Source organism: Giraffa tippelskirchi, chromosome 2 (genome assembly GCF_054371585.1).
Source record: "Giraffa tippelskirchi isolate mGirTip1 chromosome 2, T2T-mGirTip1v1.2.pri, whole genome shotgun sequence".
Taxonomy (NCBI): domain Eukaryota; kingdom Metazoa; phylum Chordata; class Mammalia; order Artiodactyla; family Giraffidae; genus Giraffa; species Giraffa tippelskirchi.
In genome coordinates this window covers 9,332,965-9,353,933 of record NC_137276.1, presented here as the reverse complement: position 1 = coordinate 9,353,933, position 20,969 = coordinate 9,332,965, and the positions used below count along the sequence as shown (strand labels likewise).

General features: G+C 46.1%; 1 protein-coding gene across 1 annotated transcript in view; it reads left to right on the top strand.

The window, feature by feature from the left end:
* The window catches only part of LOC145538552 (scavenger receptor cysteine-rich domain-containing protein DMBT1-like), a 63,207-nt gene that overhangs the window by 4,383 nt on the left and 37,855 nt on the right, over positions 1 to 20,969 (top strand). The window contains exons 4-14 of the mRNA XM_081570747.1: positions 4,680 to 4,997; positions 5,120 to 5,191; positions 8,231 to 8,548; positions 9,489 to 9,518; positions 11,318 to 11,389; positions 11,882 to 12,199; positions 13,867 to 13,905; positions 16,287 to 16,434; positions 19,191 to 19,381; positions 20,220 to 20,249; positions 20,897 to 20,938. Of these exons, the coding sequence (XP_081426873.1) occupies positions 4,680 to 4,997; positions 5,120 to 5,191; positions 8,231 to 8,548; positions 9,489 to 9,518; positions 11,318 to 11,389; positions 11,882 to 12,199; positions 13,867 to 13,905; positions 16,287 to 16,434; positions 19,191 to 19,381; positions 20,220 to 20,249; positions 20,897 to 20,938 (1,578 nt within the window). The remainder of the gene's footprint in view (positions 1 to 4,679; positions 4,998 to 5,119; positions 5,192 to 8,230; positions 8,549 to 9,488; positions 9,519 to 11,317; positions 11,390 to 11,881; positions 12,200 to 13,866; positions 13,906 to 16,286; positions 16,435 to 19,190; positions 19,382 to 20,219; positions 20,250 to 20,896; positions 20,939 to 20,969) is intronic.

Genomic DNA, 20,969 nt, shown 5'->3' with positions numbered 1-20,969 from the left:
CAGGGTCTTTTCAAATGAGTCAGTTCTTCGCATCAGGTGGCCAAAGGATTGGAGCTTCAGCTTCAACATCAGTCCTTCCAATGAATATTCAGGACTGATTTCCTTTAAGTTAGGCTTATTAAGATAGAATTTACCTACAATAAAAACTGTGTAGTGCGGAGAATTTTGATAAATTGTTACAGCTATGTAACCATTACCACCATTAAGATATAAAACATTCCATTACTTTAAGGGATTCTCTTATATCCCTTGCAGTCAGTCCCCTCTCCTGACCCCCGGATTCTGGCAACCACAGATATGGTTTCTGTGCCCATGGGCTTGCCATTCCCAGAATATTATTTATTGAATTGAGACAACGTGCCACATTTTGTGTTGGGCTTCCTTACTTAGCATAATACTTTTGAGATTCATCCATACAGTTCCATGTATCAGATATCCATTCTTTTTCACTGCTGAGTAGTATTCCACTGCATGAATATACCAAAATTTATTTCACTATTTACCACTTGATGGATATTGAATTTATTTCCAGTTTTTGACTATTATTAATTAAGCTGCTAAAGCATTCAAGTACAAGTTGAGTGTACCATTTTGCTTTCCTACCAGCAGCACTCGAGAGTGACAGTTGCTCCATGTCCTTGGGAATACTTTGGATTTTCTGGGTTTTGTTTGGTCATTATAGTCTCTACTATAATGAGACAGTGAGATCTCTTTGTGGTTTTAATTCGCCTTTCCCTATGACAAATGATCCTAGCTTTTTCATGTGCTTATTTGCATCTCTTCTTTGGTGAAGCGTCTGCTGAAAACTTTCATTCTTTTATTATATTCTTTTTATTTTAAACTGGATTGTTTATCTTACCAAGTTCTAAGAGACATCATTATATCTTCTGGAAACAAATATCTCTTCAGATACGTGTTTTGCAAATGTTTTTTTCTCAGTCTATGACATCTTTTCAGTTTCTTATTGGTGTATTTTGAAGAGCAGAAAATTTAAATTTTAATGAAGTCCAGTTTATCAAAGTGTTTTTCTTTAATGAATTATATTTTTGTGTTTTATCTAAGGAATCTTCACTTAACCAAAGGTCTCACAAATTTTCTCTTTTCGTCTAGAAGTTTCATAGTTTTAGGTTTTTCATTTAACACTATGATCCATTTTTGTCCATATTTTAATATGGTTTAAATTATAGCTCAAAGGATTTTTTTCCATAGAGACATCTAATCATTCCAATGCCATTTGTTGAAAAGACTCTCCTAACTCCGCTGAAATACTTTGGCACTTTTGTCAAAAATAACCATTAATACATGGCCTATTTCTAAACTCTACTTCTACTAAACTCTAAACTACTGATTTATATGACTGTTGGTACACCTGTAACACAGTGTCTTGTTTGCTGTAGTTTTCAAGTAAGTTTTTTTTAGAGTAAGTCTTGAAATCGGGTAGTGTGCGTGCTCCAACGTTGCTCTTTTTTCTTCTCTTTCAAAATTATTTTGGCTAACCTAGGTTTTTTTCCTTTCACAAATATAGAACTTTAGAATCAACTTACCAATTTACACACAAAAAAAAATGTCTGCTAGGATTTTTAATTAGGATTGACTGTACATATAAAGTTGGAGGAAATTGGCATCTTAACTATACTGAGTCTTCTGAGCTGTCTATACACTGCGTCTCTTCATTTACTTAAGTCTTTATCTCATCAGTAGTTTCCGTTTTTCCATGTTCAAATTTTGCACATACTTACCAGACTTATCCATAAGAATCCCTTGGTTTTGGGTGCTATTATAAAAGGCATTTAAAATTTTTTCTATTTCCATATTTATTTATGTGGCTAATGAGTTAATTTTTCCCCATATAACCAAGTATTTATTAAATTGGGAAAATTATGGTAAACTTTTAAAATATATTCACTTCTTAGTTTATAAACCTCACTCCTACCTGTTATCAGATCCGATTTCCAGTTTTACAGATCAGGAAACTGGTGTTCATTTGTACCTAAGTGTGTGGTAAACAAAAGTTAGATCTCAGATTAGAGCAAACATGTCTTTAAGCTGGACATTCACCAAGCCCTTGAGAACTGGCTTCTTAACGTTTCACAAAGAGATGCTAGACATGGTGTGGGGGATGAGACAGGGCTCCTTCCACTCAGCTTTAGTTCTGTTTCTCTTCACATGTCGTGTGTGTTCATCTCTAGCTGATGTTTTCTTTTCACTGCAGCTGCTGAAGTAACAATTGCCCCCATCACCTCGTGGGAAGAGCAGACACAAACAGGTATACAAAATACAACTGGAGTTTACAACAAAACTTTATATTCTGCATATTCAAGTTTACAAGTTACTGCACGTTTCTAAAAATAAGAACAAAAATGGAAATTTAATAACAAACATTGCTAGGAGGCTCCAGCCTCCACCAGGATCTTTGAGGTCATCAAATAAAGATGTTTCTGAGATTGTGCTCCCAGAACCACTAGTTCAATAAGATGTTAAGGTGAATCACACATAGGCGCACACACACACATTCTGTGGTCTCATGAATTTAGGAAACATTGCATTAAACAAGTTAAACAGGTTTCTTTACTACAAGATGTCTGCTGTTCAGTCTCTCAGTCACATCCAACTCTTTTGCTTCCCCATGGACTGTAGCCCTCCAGGCTCCTCTGTCCATGGAATTCTCCAGGCAAAAATACTGGAGTGGGTTGCCATTTCTTCCTCCAGGGGATCTTCCCGACCCAGGGCTCGAACTCAGGTCTCCTGCTTGGCAGGCAGATTCTTTACCACTGAGCCATCAGGATGTCTAGGAGCCATCCAATATAATTAACCTTAAAAAATTCCCACAAGAAGTCATGGGTTGCCATGCCTTTGAAATACACTTGACCCAAATCCCTTTGTCTTCATGTACCATCTGTTTTGGAAGTTTTTTGCCTAATACAGTAAGGAGCATGTGAAGTCCAGGTATTTGGGATTAATGCATATGCTGCCAGACTATTCTAATCAAATTAAAATAGCAGAGCACCTCATCTCCCTAAATATGTAAATTTGAAGTCACTGTCCTCTAATACCTGTGCTGCCTGAATCGAGGTCCCCCTTCCCCCTCTACCTGTTAAAGTCCTACCATGGCTTGGCTCCTTTTCTTCAGGGAGCTTCCTCTGGTCTCCACGAGGACACACATCCTCTGTACTTGTGTCTTTTCTGTTGACATTGCTCATAATCCACTTCTTATTATAATTACTTAGACACTTATTCCAGCTTCCGACTGAGTTACATGCCTTTGAAACGCAGGCTCTCTCTCTGTATCAAATATTTTAAAATAAATGATGGCATACAGCATAATTGTAGAAGCTGCCTTCATTTCCTTTAGGTTTTCTTAAAAATGATGTTCATAAACTCATCATCTGTCTTTTTTAAAGATGTATTTCTACTGAGCCAAAGATTTAAGGTTAAGTTTGCCATGAACATAGAATAGAAGACTAAAAAAATTAAACAATCTTGTTTGATGATGATGGTGACTGACTTAGATGAATCAAAAGAAGATAAAAACCTTCAGAAGGGAGACTTCCCTGGTGCTCCGGTGGTTAGGACTCGGTGCTTCCACTCCAGGGGGTGTGGGGCTCAATCTCTGATTAGGGGCTCAATCCCTGATTAGGGAACTAAGATCTCACATGCTGCATGGTGTGGCAAAAAAAAAAAAATATTAATTAAAAAACAAACAAAAAGGTTTCCTTTAGAGACCAAAAAAAATAATACTTCAGAAGGATCTTATTGTGAGTCCTTCTGGCAATGTGTCGACTTTATTCTTTTCACTCTGCTGACAGATGGAGACCTAGCTTTGCTGTCCCTTCCAGCTGACAGCTCCTTGGAGACTTCACCCAGGCTTGACACTGAGGCCTTGACACCCTCAGGTACAGGAAGCAATTCCCGAGAAATCAAGGGCTCGTGGATCGTGTGGGAGAGGCATTCCTCCAAGCTGGAGGGAAACCACAGGCATGGTTAAGGTGAAGACAGCCCACTGACAGGCTATGGGATTCAGAGCAATTTTCTTCACCTTTCTGAGTCTCAGTTTCTTTATCTGTAAAATGGGAACACATCCCTTACCCTGTGGGGTTGTTGTAGGGAGTCAGAGAGAAGTGGTTAAGTTAAACTCCCAAACAACAAGGGCGCTCCCTGTCCTCAGCGCCCTTGACATAGTAAATCCATTAACAAAGACTTAGGGGGCAAAGGGACCAAGCAGCTCTGAGACTAAATTAGTTCTGCGTGGCCAGGAGTCTATTTAGCTGTGATCAGCCTACAGACAGTCTTGTTTCTTGTTTCATTAAATACACTGAAATCTCTTATTTCTATCCCTGTCCATGGTAGGGGAATAACATAGGTTCTTGTTGGGAGAATCTAGGAATTCAGGCAATTTCTTAAAGAGAGCTTCACCTTTTGGAAAAGGAGGGGATAAAGTCTTCCTGAGGGGACTTGAAATTGAGGATTATTCTGGCTCTCCTTGCTATCTGGGTGCCCGAGGACTGTGTGATCTTGCATGATTGTAAAAGGCGAAAGATTTATACGATCTGAAGAGAAACCAGAGTATTGCATGATTGTAAAATAGGCATGTGACCACCTGGAGATTTAAAAGGATAAAGGAAGCCTTCCAGAGATGGGAGGGCAGACCCCAAGTGCCTCTCCTCTTTGTTCCTCCCCAGGCGTCTGGATGGCCGTGAGGCTGGTGAGCGGTCCGGGGAAATGCTCAGGCCGCGTGGAAGTTCTGGTCCAGGACACGTGGGGGACCGTGTGTGATGACCTCTGGGACTTGGCCGAGGCCGCCGTCGTATGCCGCCAGCTGGAGTGTGGCCAGGCGGTGTCGGCCCCCCCAGGGGCCCACTTTGGGGCGGGTTCCGGGAAGATCGCGCTGGACAACATGCAGTGTGAGGGCAGCGAGAGCCACCTGGGGCAGTGCGTGCACGGGGGTGAGGCCGGACACAACTGCGGGCACTGGGAGGACGCCAGCGTCATCTGCACAGGTGAGCGGCTGGCATCTCCGAGGATGTCACTGCTTTTATGCCCCTTCGGACATCTCAGCCCCTATTCACACCTGTTGTTTAGCTGTTTATAATAAGCGGCGCTGATGTCTTTTAACTCTCAGGTGCCGACGATCCACCAGCCCTGACTCTTGTCCCTGAGTCTGAAGCTGCTTCCTCTGTGCACACGCTCACAGGTAGGTCCTCTGTGCCTGCTGTATTTGCTTTCGGCTCTATTAACTTTCCAGAAGACACTTGCTCAGTTTACATATTGTAAAGATACTTACTACAGTAAGTACAAACAAGTCAATCCTAAAGGAAATCAATCCCAAATATTCATTGGAGGGACATGCTGAAGCTGAAGCTCGAATACTTTGGCCACCTGATGCAAAGAGCCGACTCATTGGAAAAGACCCTGATGCTGGGAAGGATTGAAGGCAAAAGGAGAAGAGGGCAGGCAGCGGATGAGATGGGTGGATGGCATCACCGACTCAATGAACATGAGTTTGAGCAAACTCCGGAAGATAGAGAAGGACGGAGGAACCTGGTGTGCTATAGTCCCTGGGGTCACCAAGAGTCAGATGTGACTTATCGACTGACAACAAAAGATGCTTAAGGGACTAGCATTTACCCAGTTCCTATTTACTGTGCAAGGACTGCTGATAAGAACAAAAAAGGGCAGGGTATTTGGGATGCTCATCCATCACCTGAAATTCTTGAGTGTTCCTTTCCCTTCAGTTATTTATGGGAAATCCAGATTGTATCCTACTGATTTAGGAGCTGAATCTACTGTTAGTCGATTTGAAAAGGATGCAAAGAAGTTAAAGGCATTATTAAAAGCAGATGATATTTGTACACCTGTCAGGTGGTGGTAGCCAGGCGAGCTCCCTCAAACTGATGTTCACAAAGCCCGCAAGGATGCGGAAGGCAACAGACCTCCTGGTGCTGAGGCAGCCCGTGTGGGCACCTCTCCCCCCACATCTGACTTGTCTGGGTCACCATCTTCTCTGGCAGCAGCCTTCAGCACCTGCAGATCATTACTGAAGGCTGAAGCCGACTCCATCGGCAACCAGTTAAAATTGAAACCAGAAATCAGTTCTTTACACTGAACATTCAGTTTGTTGGGTTAATTGCCATTTGACATTTTAAACACTGATTTGGTCCAACTGACCCCATAATTAGATGGCAGTAAGAAGTTTTGCTTGGATTGATGTTTTTATGAGACAAAACGAGGAACAAGAGCTGCTCAAAGATGCCGTGTTTGTCTCACATTGCTTGAGTACCACGCAGTCTAGACAGGTTTGCCAAACACCTAGGGAGAGCCAGAGAAGTCCATTCATTGAGATGAATGCTGCGTCTCCATGATAGAACACAGATGGTTGTTTCCTAAAAGGGAAAGAAAAGATGGCAGCAAAGAGATCCCAAAATGAACTCATGGAGAGAGCCCGGATGCACCGACCATGGGGAATATTCTAAAGCCTCATCTTAGAGACTGGGTAACTGAGCTTAAAGATATGGGAGGGAAGACCTTCCCTGCCCAGAACTTTGTTTGTAGGGGAACCAGTGGGAGACCCAGTGCCTTGTATTTGAGTCTGACTTTTCAGAATGTTCTCATTGCAAAGATTTTCTTTTCCTACATGGGATTAGGAGGCTCCTGATCACGAGCGATGTCCCTGTTTGTACCTGTTTGCAGGTGCTGGACTGTCAGCTACCATACCCACAACGGGCCCTCCCAGCCTGCATTCCACCCTCCCGCCAGCAGGTAATGCCTTTCCGTGACTTGGCCAGTCTTCTGCTTAGCATTTTCTGAGAAGCTAGTGTATGCCATGCAAAGAATTAAGTGTGCTCCACAGTAATCATAAAGGAAGCTGCTATTCCCAGCATATCACAAGAAAATAAACTAGAGGCTCAGAGAATACAGTGAACGGATGTCACTGCTCAAATGACTAGTCACACAGTCATAAGTGGCAAAGGCTGGATTCACCCAGACATGTTAACTACAGGGATCATGTTGGTTTCATTGTGTTTTTCATGGTGACCTGGGTCAAAGCTACCTAGACAAGGAGAAGGTATGATAAGGACTAATTGTTCATGCCAAGACTATTTGAGAAAATTATATGGAAATATTAAGTATATTATTAATCTGTCTACACAGAGAATTTATTATAATAAAGGATATGATAGATAAAATGTTAATTATTAATTTGGATTTTCCATTTTTCTCATCACTGTTTCATTTGGGCAAAATTGATCTCCTCAACTGGGCCTTCGCAAGAGCTGATAAACCCTCCATACAACCATTCTTGGCCTATTTCCCCAAACATGGTCTAGTGGAATCTTTTCTTGCCTGGAGAATTGCATGACAGAGAAGCCTGGCGGGCTACAGTCCATGGGGTTGCAGAGAGTTGGACACGACTGAGCAACTCACACTTTCACTTTTTTCACAATCTTTTTGACATTGCCACATAGCTGGGAGGATGTTGTTTCCATCTTACAGTTGAATTATAAGAAAAAGTGGGAGTCAGGGCCAAGCTTTGGAGCAGAGAAATGATGTCATTGTTCTGGGAGCTCAGTTGTGCCCCTGCAGTGGGAGCCCTAAACTACATTCCTGAAACAAGGCTAGGAATCCATTTGGAAAAACAAGCATCCTTTTTTATAATTAGTCAGACAATTGCTCAAAAAGAGTAGCTTTTCACTATTGATGGGAGCTGCCTCTCTGCCTCTGTTTGCTGAGCTGACATTTCTACAGGTGCATCTCCTGTGTGAATAGCATCACCAGGTATTCAAGGAGTGTGAGTTGCTCAGTCCTGTCTGATTCTTTGTGACCCCATGAACTATATAGCCTGCCAGGCTCCTCTGTCCATGGAATTCTCCAGGCAAGAATACTGCGGTGGGTAGCCATTCCCTTCTCCAGGGGGTCTTCCTGACCCAGGGATCGAACCCATGTCTTCTGCATTGCAGGTGGATTCTTAACCAACTGAGCCACCAGGGAAGCCCAGTAATCAATGAACAGGTCCTTTAAAAGTGACTTGGGAATATCCACTCCCCACTCTGTTGGGCTGATGCATAGAAGACAAGTCCTCCTTATGAAAGCAAATAGAAAAGCCAGTTAAAGTAAAGAAAGCTACAAAGCCTATTCTTTTACTCTTAGCACCTACCCACGTACCCCAGTAGAGGAAACCTCCCTGACCTCAGAGAGCTGGGTCCCAGTGCCTCTCCTCGTTGTTCCTCCCCAGGGGTCTGGATGGCTGTGAGGCTGGTGGGCGGTCCGGGGAGATGCTCAGGCCGTGTGGAAGTTCTGGTCCAGGACACATGGGGGACTGTGTGTGACGACCTCTGGGACCTGGCCGAGGCTGCTGTCGTGTGCCACCAGCTGAAGTGTGGCCAGGCGGTGGCAGCCCCCCCGGGGGCCCACTTTGGGGTGGGTTCCGGGAAGATCGCGCTGGACAACATGCAGTGTGAGGGCAGTGAGAGCCACCTGGGGCAGTGCGTGCATGGGGGCAAGGCCGGGCACAACTGCGGGCACCAGGAGGATGCCAGCGTCATCTGCACCGGTGAGCGGCTGCTGTCAGTCCCTGCTTGGAGGGCTGCTCCTGTGGCTTCCCTACTCACCCCTACACACACACACATACCCCAGTCACACACACACACACACACACACCCCCACAGCTCAGCCTCAGAATGTCAGTGGACCAGGCAGGCAGGCAGCCGGGCTCCTTCCCAGGTTGTTCAGCCACCTGACCACTCCCTTAGCTGCAGTGATTGCTGAATATGACTTATAAGCTGGATCTCAGCCCAGAAGTGGCTGGTTAGGTTTGAAAATTCTAAGCTGAACCTGAATCCAGCCAAATCAGAGTGTTGGGCATAAAAATCCAAATTCTTACATTTTGTGGCGAAAATAAAAGTAGAAGTGCAGCAGGTTCAAAGCAGCAAATTCTTTTGTTATGTTAACTGACTGGATCTGAGAAAGCTCTGCCCCTCTGGACACCGAACAGCTTTCCTGTGCACACGGCTCCCGCCACTCAAGTCCCCCATGGGTCCTCAGAAACGTTTGCGTGTGTGACCTCAGGATGATAGGCCAAGTTGTCAGCTGGTATGCCAGGCCTTCCACATCTGGGCCTGATGACCTCCCCAGAGCTATGTGTCCCTCTGGCTGACTCTCTGCCCCCACTACCCTCCCCGTCTTTCCTGATTCTGCCCCACTGGTGACTGGAATAATGTCCCGATGAATGACGAGCTCTCAGACTGCACCTGCCCACCTGGAGCCACCCTTGTAAGCTCCTGAGGCCCCCAGGGAGCAGTGGCCCCTGCAGATGTCCTGGGGCAACCCAGGTTTGCTGCCTGGTCCTGTGTCCCAAATCACCAGGAAATGCCAGGCTCCTCATGGGCAGAGTCTCTGCCCCTCTGCCTCTCACCCCTCTCTACTTGTAGGATGTTCACAGTAAACATCCTATGTTAAGACGAGGTAACATGCACAGTCTCTCCATGTTACAGGTGCTGATTCCACAGCTGCTCCACCTACAGGTAAGGCCTGTGTTACGTCTTCTACTAGACCTTGCATGATGTAAGGTCATGAGGCTTAGAGTCAGATCCTGGTTTGATTCGCAGCTTCATTCTTTCACTCATCTGTTCATCCAACCATGTGCCAGACTCTGGGCCAGTGAAGCACGGGGGCCATGCAGTGGTCAAAGCCCTAGACCCTTCTTTCACAGGGTTTACTCCCTAATGGGAGAGACAGCATGACATACAATCCCCCTCCGTTAGACGACCACAGCCAAGGCACGTCATCTCCCCTTCCCAGTTCATCTCCATTCCTCTTCATTAAAGTGGGAATGATACAGAGAATTGAGTAAGGTCATGGATTGTGTGTGCTCAGTTGCTCAGCCATCTCTGACTCTTTTGTGGCCCCATGGACTGTAGCCTGCCAGGCTCCTCTGTCCATGGGATTTCCCAGGCAAGAATACTGGAATGGGTTGCCATTTCCTACTCCAGTGAATCTTCCCAACCCAGAGATTGAACCTGTGTCTCCTGCACTGACAGATGGGTTCTTTATCACTGAGCTGCCAGGGAAGCCCCAGGTCATGTATTAGATGATACCTGAAGATTCCTGGCACTTGGCAGGCACTCACACAGCCATGGCTCCTTTCTCTGGTCATGTGCCTACCTAAGGGAGGGCATGTGGGGATCGGAAGGCCCTGATCTGTTGGAATCTGATCCCGACTGGTTTCTCTTCAGCTGAATAACCATGGGCTTCCCTGGTGGCTCAGATGGTAAAGAATCTGCCTGCAGTGCAGGAGACCCAGGTTCTGTCCCTGGGTCAGGAAGATCCCCTGGAGGAAGAAATGACAATACTCTCCATTATCCTTGCCTGGAAAATCCCAAGGACTGAGGAGCCTGGCAGGCTACAGTCCATGAGGTCACAAAGAGTTGGACATGACTGAGCAACCTAAACTTTTCAGTCTCCATGTCATTAGAATAGGCACATTGGATGCCATGCTCCCTAAAATTCTATTCTTTTGATGTTCTGAGACTAACAAGGAGGGACGAAGCAGCCACATAGGTTAGCTGAATTAAGTGTACACCACTGGGAAAGCGAAAGATGGTTGTCAAAAACTAGAGATGTCGGTCTTACAATAGAAATTGAGAGACACCTTGCCCCCTAACGTTTTGTTATGAAAAATTTCAGGTATACAGACAAGTTTGAGGAATTTAATGGTTAACTCCTACTTGGATTCTATGATAAATTTATCAATCCATCTATCATTCATCAACTTACCTTTGATAAAGGTTTGATTTATGTGCCAGAAGGTTCACCCATGTTAAGGTCCAGTTAGATGAACTTTGGTGACTGTACACGGTTGTGTAATCACCACTGCAGTCAAGATACACAACAGTTCCAGAGGTTCCAGAGGTTCCCTCGAGCATTTCAGACCTGCTACCCACCTCCCTCCCCCCTCCCCCAAGGATTTGCTGTGTGACTTTCCTTGCTTTGTTTAGGTGAAGTCACTACGCCCCTGGGGCGAGGGTAACCAAGAAAGAGGGGATTGTCCCCTGACAGCCCGCATGCAGCAGGCCACTTGGGGATAACTGTCTTTGCTTTTGCAAAGTGGCCATGTAGCCCATGTCAGCTTGTCAACAGGCAGTAACGCCATGTTTCATCCTAAATGGGGATCTCGGGGATGGGAGGTCGTTGGCCTTAGCAGCGTCGTCATTATTCCTGCTGAATCCTGATGGGAGGCAGCTGCCCCTTGGAGTAGCTGTTTACCTTCTCGCGATGTTCTGACTCTTCCCTCAGTCACTCCTTCCTTTTTCCCCATCAACAGCCTATGAGAACCTACTTCCCACGTCACCGGCAGCATCGGTGGCCCAAAACCCACCTGCTTCGGCACCTCCAGGTAAGGCCATTCCTTTTTGTATTGTGTCTTTGGAAGGGACAGAGGTGACACGGTCACATGCCTTTCATCACCCAGCAGGCCACCCAGGCTTATTCATACAACTGTCTTCCCTGGAGCCTGTCATGAGGCTCCTTATAGCTCCCAACCATTGCCTCTGTCACAGGCTATTGACCCGAGCAAATCTCAGGCCACAAGCCCTGGGGGTCGAGGACTAGGAACATAGACTCAGCCTCCTGGGAGGAGCAGGAGGGTCACACTGCAGAGAGTGCAGAGAGCTAGGATAGAAGGTGAGCGGTCTTAACCAGGATGTGGACAAGGATGGACGCCATCAGACCCCTTAGAGCCGCACGTCGGCATGGGACCCTCGTGGCAGCGTGAAGGGTGTGGGTACAAAACCACGGGAAGAAGGGAGAGCCAGGGTGGCAGAGGGCAGTCCAGTCCTCAACAGGCAGAGGGAGCGGCCAGCACCCTGAGATCCCTTTCCTCCCCCAGGAGGCTGGGCCCCCGTGCGGCTGGTGGGTGGCCACAGGAGCTGCGCTGGTCGCGTGGAGGTTTTCTACCAGGGCGCCTGGGGGACGGTGTGTGACGACCTCTGGGACCTGCCGGAAGCAAACGTTGTCTGCCGGCAGCTGGGCTGCGGCTGGGCTGTGGAGGCCCCGGGCGAGGCCCACTTTGGGGAAGGTTCCGGGAAGATCCTCCTGGACAACGTGCAGTGCAGGGAGCATGAAGAGCACCTGGACGAGTGCTCCCACACTGGCTGGTTTGCCCACAACTGTGGGCACGCGGAGGATGCTGGCGTGGTCTGTGCAGGTAACCCCGCTCCCTTCCCAGGCAGAGCCCAGCTTGGCCCTTTCGAGAAAGTCCTTTTCTAGGAACAGTATAAAAATTCACAATTGAAAGTAAAGCAGGACAGGAACTTCCCTGGTGGTTCAGTGGTTAAAAATACTCCTTCCAGCGTAGGGAACTTGGGTTCGATCCCAGGTTGGGGAACTAAAATCCCACAGGCCGCAGAGCAACTAAGCATGAGCTCTGCAATTAGAGAGCCTGCGACAAAGAACCAGTACCGCCAAAATTTTAAGAAAAAAGAAAGCAGGATGTTTTTCACTGACAGCAGATGTTTTCATCTCTCCCACTTACAGATGCTGAATACTCAGTGGCCTCACTACCAGGTGGGGAAGGTTCCACTCACGTGTGCGGTTTCTCAAAACCTGGTGGGGGGCATTCTGCAGGAAATTGAATGGGTTTTGTACTCCAAGGCTGTAGAGCAGCTCAGAGATGTGGAGCCGCTGACTGTCCTCTGGGAGAGAGGAAGAGCCCTTGGAAGTCATTTGGTCCCACCTCACCTCCTACCTCTTCAATTCACTGTGCATTTCACACTCAGGAAGCAGATTCAACATTTCCTAAACTTCTGCACAGCACTTTGGGGTTGTGAGCGGCTGGCAGTGAGATGCGGGTGGGGAGTGGTTGAGATGGGAGAGGCAGTTACAGACACTTTCTGCCCAGGGGCAGCAGAAAGCTGATGGGCCAGACTTGGCCAAAGTCAAGGCTCAGTTTCATTCCTACCTTCTCCTTGCCTCTCTCTGGTCCCGGGAATTCTGGCCTCACACTGCTTCCTTGCTGTTGGTTTTCCCACATGCTCTCAGCAGCAGTACCTGGAGGTTTTCACACCTGTGCCCTCTCTCTTTTATCAAACCCCCGGTCCCTTGATGCCTTGCCCTTGGCCAGCTCCTGGCCGAAGGGTGAGTCATGACCAGAGCTCAGTGGACAAGGTCTGATAAAGCTGCAGTCACATCCCCTCCTGGGCTGTCAGCCTCAGGAGGTGGGAGTGGATTGGTCCTCGGAGAGAGTCTCCAATAGGAAGTTCTGGGCCAGGTGTCACTGGCTGGAGAGATGTTGGGGACAGCAAGGAGCCACAGTGACCTTAGGTCCTGACCCACCATCTCTGAGCAGCACAGGCCAACGGAAGCAGTCAGTCAGTGCCTCTTCCTGTACTTGCATTGAAGCTTCATAACTCCCCACACTGGGGTCTCAGAAATTGGCTACAGGAGCCAGAATGTCCCATCTTTAGTTTTCTTAAATTCCCAAATTTAAAAATATCTCATTTACATTCTCTGATTCTCTGTATCCTTCTGTGTCCTTTCTTTTTCATCTTCCTTTTTTGTTTTGTTCCTCTCCTCTTGCTGGTATCTTGGGCTTTCAGAAGCTCCATTCAACTTTTGTTCGTGCTTCTTGGAGATAAAGAGCTAGAATAACATGGCAAGAGAGTGAATGCATCCAAGTCTGAAAGATCCAGATCAGTGCTTCTTCCCTCCTGCACGCGACCACCCCCTGCATGCTCTGCTTCACTCCCAGAGGCTGGCTCAGGAGTTCTGGGAGGGGCCCTGATGACCTATCTCTACCGGCTCCTTGCAGACTCCTCGTGTGGGTGTGTCAGCCTCAGTGCCAGCCGACAACTCTGTGTCCTTTGTGTTTGACAGGTCCCCCTTTGGATGTCATGGCGGAGACAGAGGCTGCAGGTGAGACCAGGTGGTCCTTGGCTGCCCTGATCATCATCATCTAGCTCAGGCTCTAAAGTGATTCTTCGAGGAAATTAAGCAAAATACTACTGCCTTGTCTAGGTCACCCCTCTGAGCCTGCATTCTGAGTGACTTGTCCAATAATGAAGGCCAATGAATTTATGGTTCCAGTTCCATTTCTATTAGTCCAAGAAGGTAATCCAAATGATCAAGTGTGATCAGCCTTCCTAGTTTCCCAGCATGGACACCATGTGTGCAGGACAGACATGGGGCCATTAGCACAGCCACATTGCCAGGGCACTACCCCAGGGCATCATTTCAGAGGGCTTTCACCACAATGGGCACCTTCTCTGCCCTGTCTCCTTCTCTGACTCTCTGTGTCCTTCCCTGTCCTTTCTTTTTCATCTTCCTTTTTTGGTTTCTCTGCTTTGGCCAGGATTCTGGGCTTTCAGAAGCTCCACCAAACTTTTCTTAGCACCACTTGGAGTTGAAGGGCTAGAATAACGTAATGCCTGGAGGAACAGCTCTAGCTCAGTGACCAGCCAGCTGAGTGTAGGTCCACTTCTTACACAACCAGGTGATCTGATGGAGAAAGCTGTTGCTGCAGCTGTCACCTTTCATTTTGAACTAAATATTGGACAGATGGATAGACAAACAGACAAGCAGGTGGAGAATCAAATGGACAGATGGGTGGACAGATGGACACAGAACAAATCACTGTTGGAGAGAGTAGATGACTCAGGGCAACTTATTTCCACTTAGTGGATTTTCAGCAGTGTAATTTTAATCAATTACAAGTGCTAGTGGGTAGAACACTGCCATCTTTATATATATAGAAGCTCCACATGAGCTTGACCTTAATTTTGAAAATAAAGTACTTTATTCATTATTACTGATGACATGATAAAAATCAAAGCTATAGGATATAGGACCCAGTGTAACGGAAACTGGAGTCTGACTGCTCACTGCTCAAAAGCCAAGAAAGAGACAAAGTTGGTGGAAAGGAAAGTTTGCCTTATTTTGCATGCCAGCAATCAGGGGATGGGGAGTGGTGCCTGTCCAAAGGCTGACTCCCCTTTCCCTGACATTCAGTGAGCAAGAGCTTTTATAGGCTGAGGGAGGGGGCTCCATGCAGAAACAGCACAGTCAGCTCTGACCAGTGTCATCTTGATACAATTACAAATTAATTCAGTTCAGTTCAGTTCAGTTGCTCAGTCGTGTCTGACTCTTTGCGACCCCATGGACTGCAGCACACCAGGCCTCCCTGTCCATCACCAACTCCCGGAGTTTACTCAAACTCATGTCCATTGAGTCGGTGATGCCACCAGCCATCTCATCCTCTGTCGTCCCCTTCTTCTCCTGCCTTCAGTCTTTCCCAACATCAGGGTCTTTTCCAATGAGTCAGTTCTTCGCATCAGGTGGCCAAAGTCTTGGAGTTTCAGCTTCATCATCAGTCCTTCCAATGAACACCCAGGACTGATCTCCTTTAGGATGGACTGGTTGGATCTCCTTGCAGTCCAAGGGACTCTCAAGAGTCTTCTCCAACACCACAGTTCAAAAGCATCAATTCTTCAGCCCTCAGCTTTCTTTATAGTCCAACTCTCACATCCACACATGACTACTGGAAAAACCATAGCCTTGACTAGACGGACTAGACAAATTAATTAGGTACAGTTAATTTTCAGTTTCAGGGTCAGTTTGTTTCCATTTCCTCTGAGGCCAATTCCCAGAACTGTGGCAGGTTCTGTCATGGGTTCACTCTGCTCATCATACAGTTAGCTTCTCCACCTGGCAGGGATTTCAGTATTTCTAAGACAGCTCACAGGATAGGGCTCAGAATATTATCTACAGCCCTTGAAGAGGAGCTAAAGGTCTTTGACTTTGCTTAATGACTACATTATTATTATTTGGTCTCCTTTGACTGGTTTTCCTTTGTTTCTGCATGTTCTCCCTTTTCTGATTAAACTTAGTCTTTGGCTAAAGTTTTTCCACAGACAAAAGGCAGGTGGAGGACATGGGGAATGGCAGACAAGGACCATAGAGTCCTGCTCCATTTCACCAGCACTAGGGTCTAACCAAGGGAAAGTTTCAGGCTGATTCTGGATAAATGCCCTACCCAGAAGCACATGTCACTGGCAAAATTCTCTTTGAGAAGCAAGAGATACTGCAAACTTCAGTCTTAACGTCATGTCCTAATTTCCTAAGTTTACAAGAATTTTCCGACTAGTTTATACCTCTGCTACATCCTATGATGTACCCAACAAAGCAATGACCCGTGAAACCTTTCGAGGGAAAAAGAAAATGAAAGAAAAAAGAATGTCAACTATAGTGAAGTGAACAGTAAAAAAACCTGAAATTCTGGAATATCTCTCTGCTTTTAGGAAAATCTCAGTGTGGCAGAATCATTACTAACTCATCTGGAGCGATTAGGAATCCCCCTAGGAACGAAATGCATGACAACATAACGTGTGTGTGGGAAATCAGAGCCAACGCATCTGATCACATACGACTGGCATTTCCGTATCTTAAGTAAGTCAGAAGGACTTTCCTTAAGTGCACCGTGTGGTTTAAGATTCCAGGCATTTACTCCTTTGGTTGATTCTTGTAATTGAAAGAGTCTTTCAAGTTTCTATTTTGAACTTACAGACACATAAGAAGCTACAAAAATAACAGAGTCCCATGTACCCTTCACTCTTCTTTCTCCATTGGTGACGTCTTATATAACTGTAGAACAGTATCAAAAACACAAATCTGACGTTAGTGTAATGCTGTTAGCTGGAATATAGACTTACCCGGTTTTTCACTATTTTTGACTTGCACTTATGTGTGTGTGTAGTTCTGTGCAATTTTATCCCATGTATATGTCCTCTGGGTTTCCCCAGTGGCTCAGCAGTAAAGAATCTGCTGGCAGTGCAGGAACCGCCGGAGACATGGGTTCAATCCCTGAGTCGGGAAGATCCCCTGGAGGATGGTGTAGCAACTCACTGCAGTATTTTTGTCTGGAGAATCCCATAGACAGAGGAGCCTGGCGGGCTGCATTCCACAGTGTTGCAAAGTGTCAGACACAACTAAAGCAACCTAGCACGCATACATAGGTCCATGAAACCACCACTACAATCTAGAACAGCGTTCCCCAACTTCTTGAGCACGAGGGACCAGCTTCATAGAAGACAATTTTTCCACAGATGGCATGGGGATGGTTTCAGGATGGTTCACGTGCATTATATTTATTGTGCACTTTATTTCTGTTATTGTATCGCCTCCACATCAGATCAGTAAGCACTAGGTCCCGGAGATTGGGAGCCCCTGATCCAGAAGCAGAGAGTGTGTTCCCCGACCACAAAGGGGTAACTACTTTATCCTGCGTGTTTACAACCACCCCAGCCTCTGTCCCTGGCAGCCACTAATCTATTCTCCAGCTCTACGAATTTTTGTCATTTTGAGACCTTTCAATCTATGGAGTCATACAATATATATTCTTTTGAGATTCACTTTGCTCACTGAACTTAAGGCCCTTGAGCTCCATCCAGCCTGTTGTCTGTATCAAGAGTTTGTTCCTTGTATTGCTGAGAAGGGTTCCATTATGTGGAAACCAGAGTTTGTATAACCATTTCTTCCAGTGAAGGACATTCGGGCTGTTCCCAGCCCCTGTGTTATGTGTAAAGCTTCTATGAGCATTCATATACAAGTTTTTGCATGAACTTAAGTTTTCACTTCTCTGGGACTGATGATCGAGAATCAATTGCTAGGTTTGTAGTACATACATTTTTAGCTTTTCAAGAACATGTCAAACCATTTTCCAGAGTGACTATCATTTTGCATTCCTTCCAACAACATACACAGATCTAATTTCTCCATATCCTAGCCAGCATTTGCTGTTATTTTTTGTATTGTTGTTGTTTTTGTTCAATCATGTGTATCTCTTTGCGACCCCATGGACTGCAGCATGCCAGGCTTCCTTGTCCATCACCAACTCCTGGAGCTTGCTCAAGCTCATGTCCACTGAGTCTGTGAGGCCATCAACCATCTCATCCTCTGTCATCCCCTTCTCCTGCCTTCAATCTTTCCCAGCATCAGAGTCTTTTCTAAGAGTTGGCTCTTTGCATCAGGTGATATCCATTAATTTTTGCATTAGCTGTCATTTTTAGCAAACAGGTCTTGTATATGTGTTGTTAGATGTATATGTTGGTGTTTCTTTTTTCTTTTTTTTTGGAGTGATTGTAGCTAATACTGTTTTATAATTTTGGTTTCCACATGTTTGTTAGAAATATGATTGATTTTTGTGCCCATGAATTTGTAGCTAAAATGAAATTCACCTTGTATGCTTTGTACAGGAGTGTGTGTGTGATGGAGTATGAGAGACAGAGCTTGATAGTATGTGTGTATGTATTTCAGCTTGCTGGTTAAAGATGCAGATTCCATGGAACCCTCAAACCTAATAAAACAGGAAAATTTAAGTTTTAATATTGTAAACTGTCAAGGTTGATATCATTCATAGGTGAATGTCTTACAGAAACTAACCTTCAGAAACAAATTATTTATTGCTCTTGACTTTTGCTTCATCAAAATGTGACTTGCAACTGACATCTCATCAGGCTGAGATGTGCAAATGGTTTTCTGATTCCTGCGTTCTGTACAAAACTTCCCAATAAGGAACAACAAAATCGGATGACTTTCACAAAGCTGGCAGAGCCAGTTTGGTAGCGCACCTCCCTCTCGGGTGGGTCAGCTGCTGAAAGCCTGGACACAGGTTGTTTGGACCCTGGGGCCACGTCCCTGCCCTTGGGCCCAGGTTTCAAGATACCTGTGGCCTCAAGGTGCTCAAGGCCTCATCAGGGTTACACCTACTGCTCCAGGCTTTTCTCCCTTCTTCTAGTTAAAATCCCATCCCCAAAGGCAATGGCTCTCAGAAAAAAATGGGGTAAAAGGAATCTACTATGTTTGGGCCCACCCTGGTGGCTCAGGCAGTAAAGAATCTGCCTGCAGTGCAGGAGACCTGGGTTTGATCCCTGGGCTGGGAAGATCCCCTGGAGAAGGGAATGGCCACCCACTCCAGTATTCTTGCCTGGAAAATTCCGTGGACAGAGAAGCCTGGTGGGCTACAGTCCATGGGGTGGCAAAGAGTCAGACACGACTGAGTCACACACACACACACACACACACACACACTATGTTTGAATGATGACAGGCTTTCGATTCTGCCCCAGCCTCTTGATAGCAGCAGAATTGTCTGCCTCACAGCAGACCTCTAAGATCTGCTGCTCCCACGGTGCTTGCTTCCCCAGCCTGGACTGCACCAATGAGTATTTTGAAGTCCTGGACGGCCCTCCATCCTCAGCAAAGTCCCTGGGGAAGATCTGTTCTGGAACCTATCTCATCTACTCGTCGTCCTCCAGCTCACTGACGCTCGTGTACTTCCGAAGCTACAACAACATAGGGAAAAACTTTGCCGCGTACTATTACTCCGAAGCCAAAGGTGAGAAAGGGTGGTTAAGGGCAAGCGATCTGGAGCTGGGCTGTCTGCCTGGGGACTCTGGGATTTCAGGTGAGAGCCTCAGCCTCTCCACGCCTCGGTCCTGTCCCTGTGTAACGGGGAGAAGAGAGCCTTACTTCCTAGGTTTGCTGTGAGCATTCCCGGAAAGGACCGAAGTAGAGCCCTCTGCCTAGTGATGCATGTAATAAATGCTCAGCAACTGGCAGCCTCATCATGGGCTGTTCTTTCTCATGTAACCATCTGATGGCAGACAGCCCGCTAGGAAGCCACTGCTGAAGTTACTCTGAGTACTAAGTGGGTATCTACAGAAGAAGGTGTGATCCCAGCCTAAGGGAGTCTCATGTACAACCTAGAGGGAATTCCATACAAACACACGTGACACAATTTGAGGACAAATAAAACATACTGGCTCTAGTGGTAAAGAACCCGCCTGCCAATGCAGAAGACGTAAGAGATGCGAGTTCGATCCCTGGGTCGGGAAGATCCCCTGGAGAAGGGCATGGCAACTCACTCCAGTATTCTTGCCTGGAAAATCCTCTGGACAGAGGAGTTGTCCCGAGGACATGCAGCGATGGGTCCTATACTATTTACCATGAAGAGTAAAAAGTCTGAACTGGTGAAGAGTTCTAGCATCCTCTGTGTCCAGGAAGTTGCTCATAAGTCTCTGTAATCTTAGCAAGTGCCGGGGGAACTCACTGAGTGAGCCTGGGGAACATGCTGTTAAACACAAAGGAGACACTCTGTGTCACAAAGTGGGCCAGAGGAAGACATTGGGATTGGCATTTAACAGTTACTGATGATGATTCTGTTGTATTTGCAGACGCTGTTTCACAGACCCCACATCTAATCAGTGAGTCACCTTTACTGACATTACTTAATCTTTATTCCACGTTCATGTTTATTCCCCTGTCCTCGCTCCTGGTGTTTTTACTGTCATAGTCTGACCTCTCTTATATATGTTTCCTAATTTCCTTTGTAAATCCACCTTATTTGAGAGATTCTGTCTACACAAGTTACACAAGTATGAAGACAGTAGTAGAACTAAGTTACACACATTAACCATTGGGTACTATATATTGATAAATTATCCATTTGATTTCCTTAATTCCTTGTTTTTATCAAAGACAATGAAAGGCATCTAATCAGACACTCCACATGCAGGGTAAGTTAATAACAAAAACCGAAAGCAGAAGCTTGCAGAAGAAAGAGCTGTTTTCCCCAGAAGGGCACTGATGGCGAATGTATTTTAACACAAAATGGCACAATGTAAATGCCAAATGTCCATGGCTGGGCAGAGGAGGGAATATTATTTCTGTTGGATCTCACAGCCCTGGCCAACATCGAGTCTCACCTGTAAGGAGAATTTGACTTCAGAGGTCACAGTATAAGGATGATAGGACAAATGAATCGGCCAGAATTTTGGCATTTAGTGGAGACTGAACTCAGACTTGTCTGCATCCTCCTGTTTTACTCAAGGGTGTCTTCTTGTATCCACAGCAATCCCAACAGCAACACCCAGACTGGTAACAGCAAGACCAGGTAAGCCATGGAACACACACATTCCTCATCC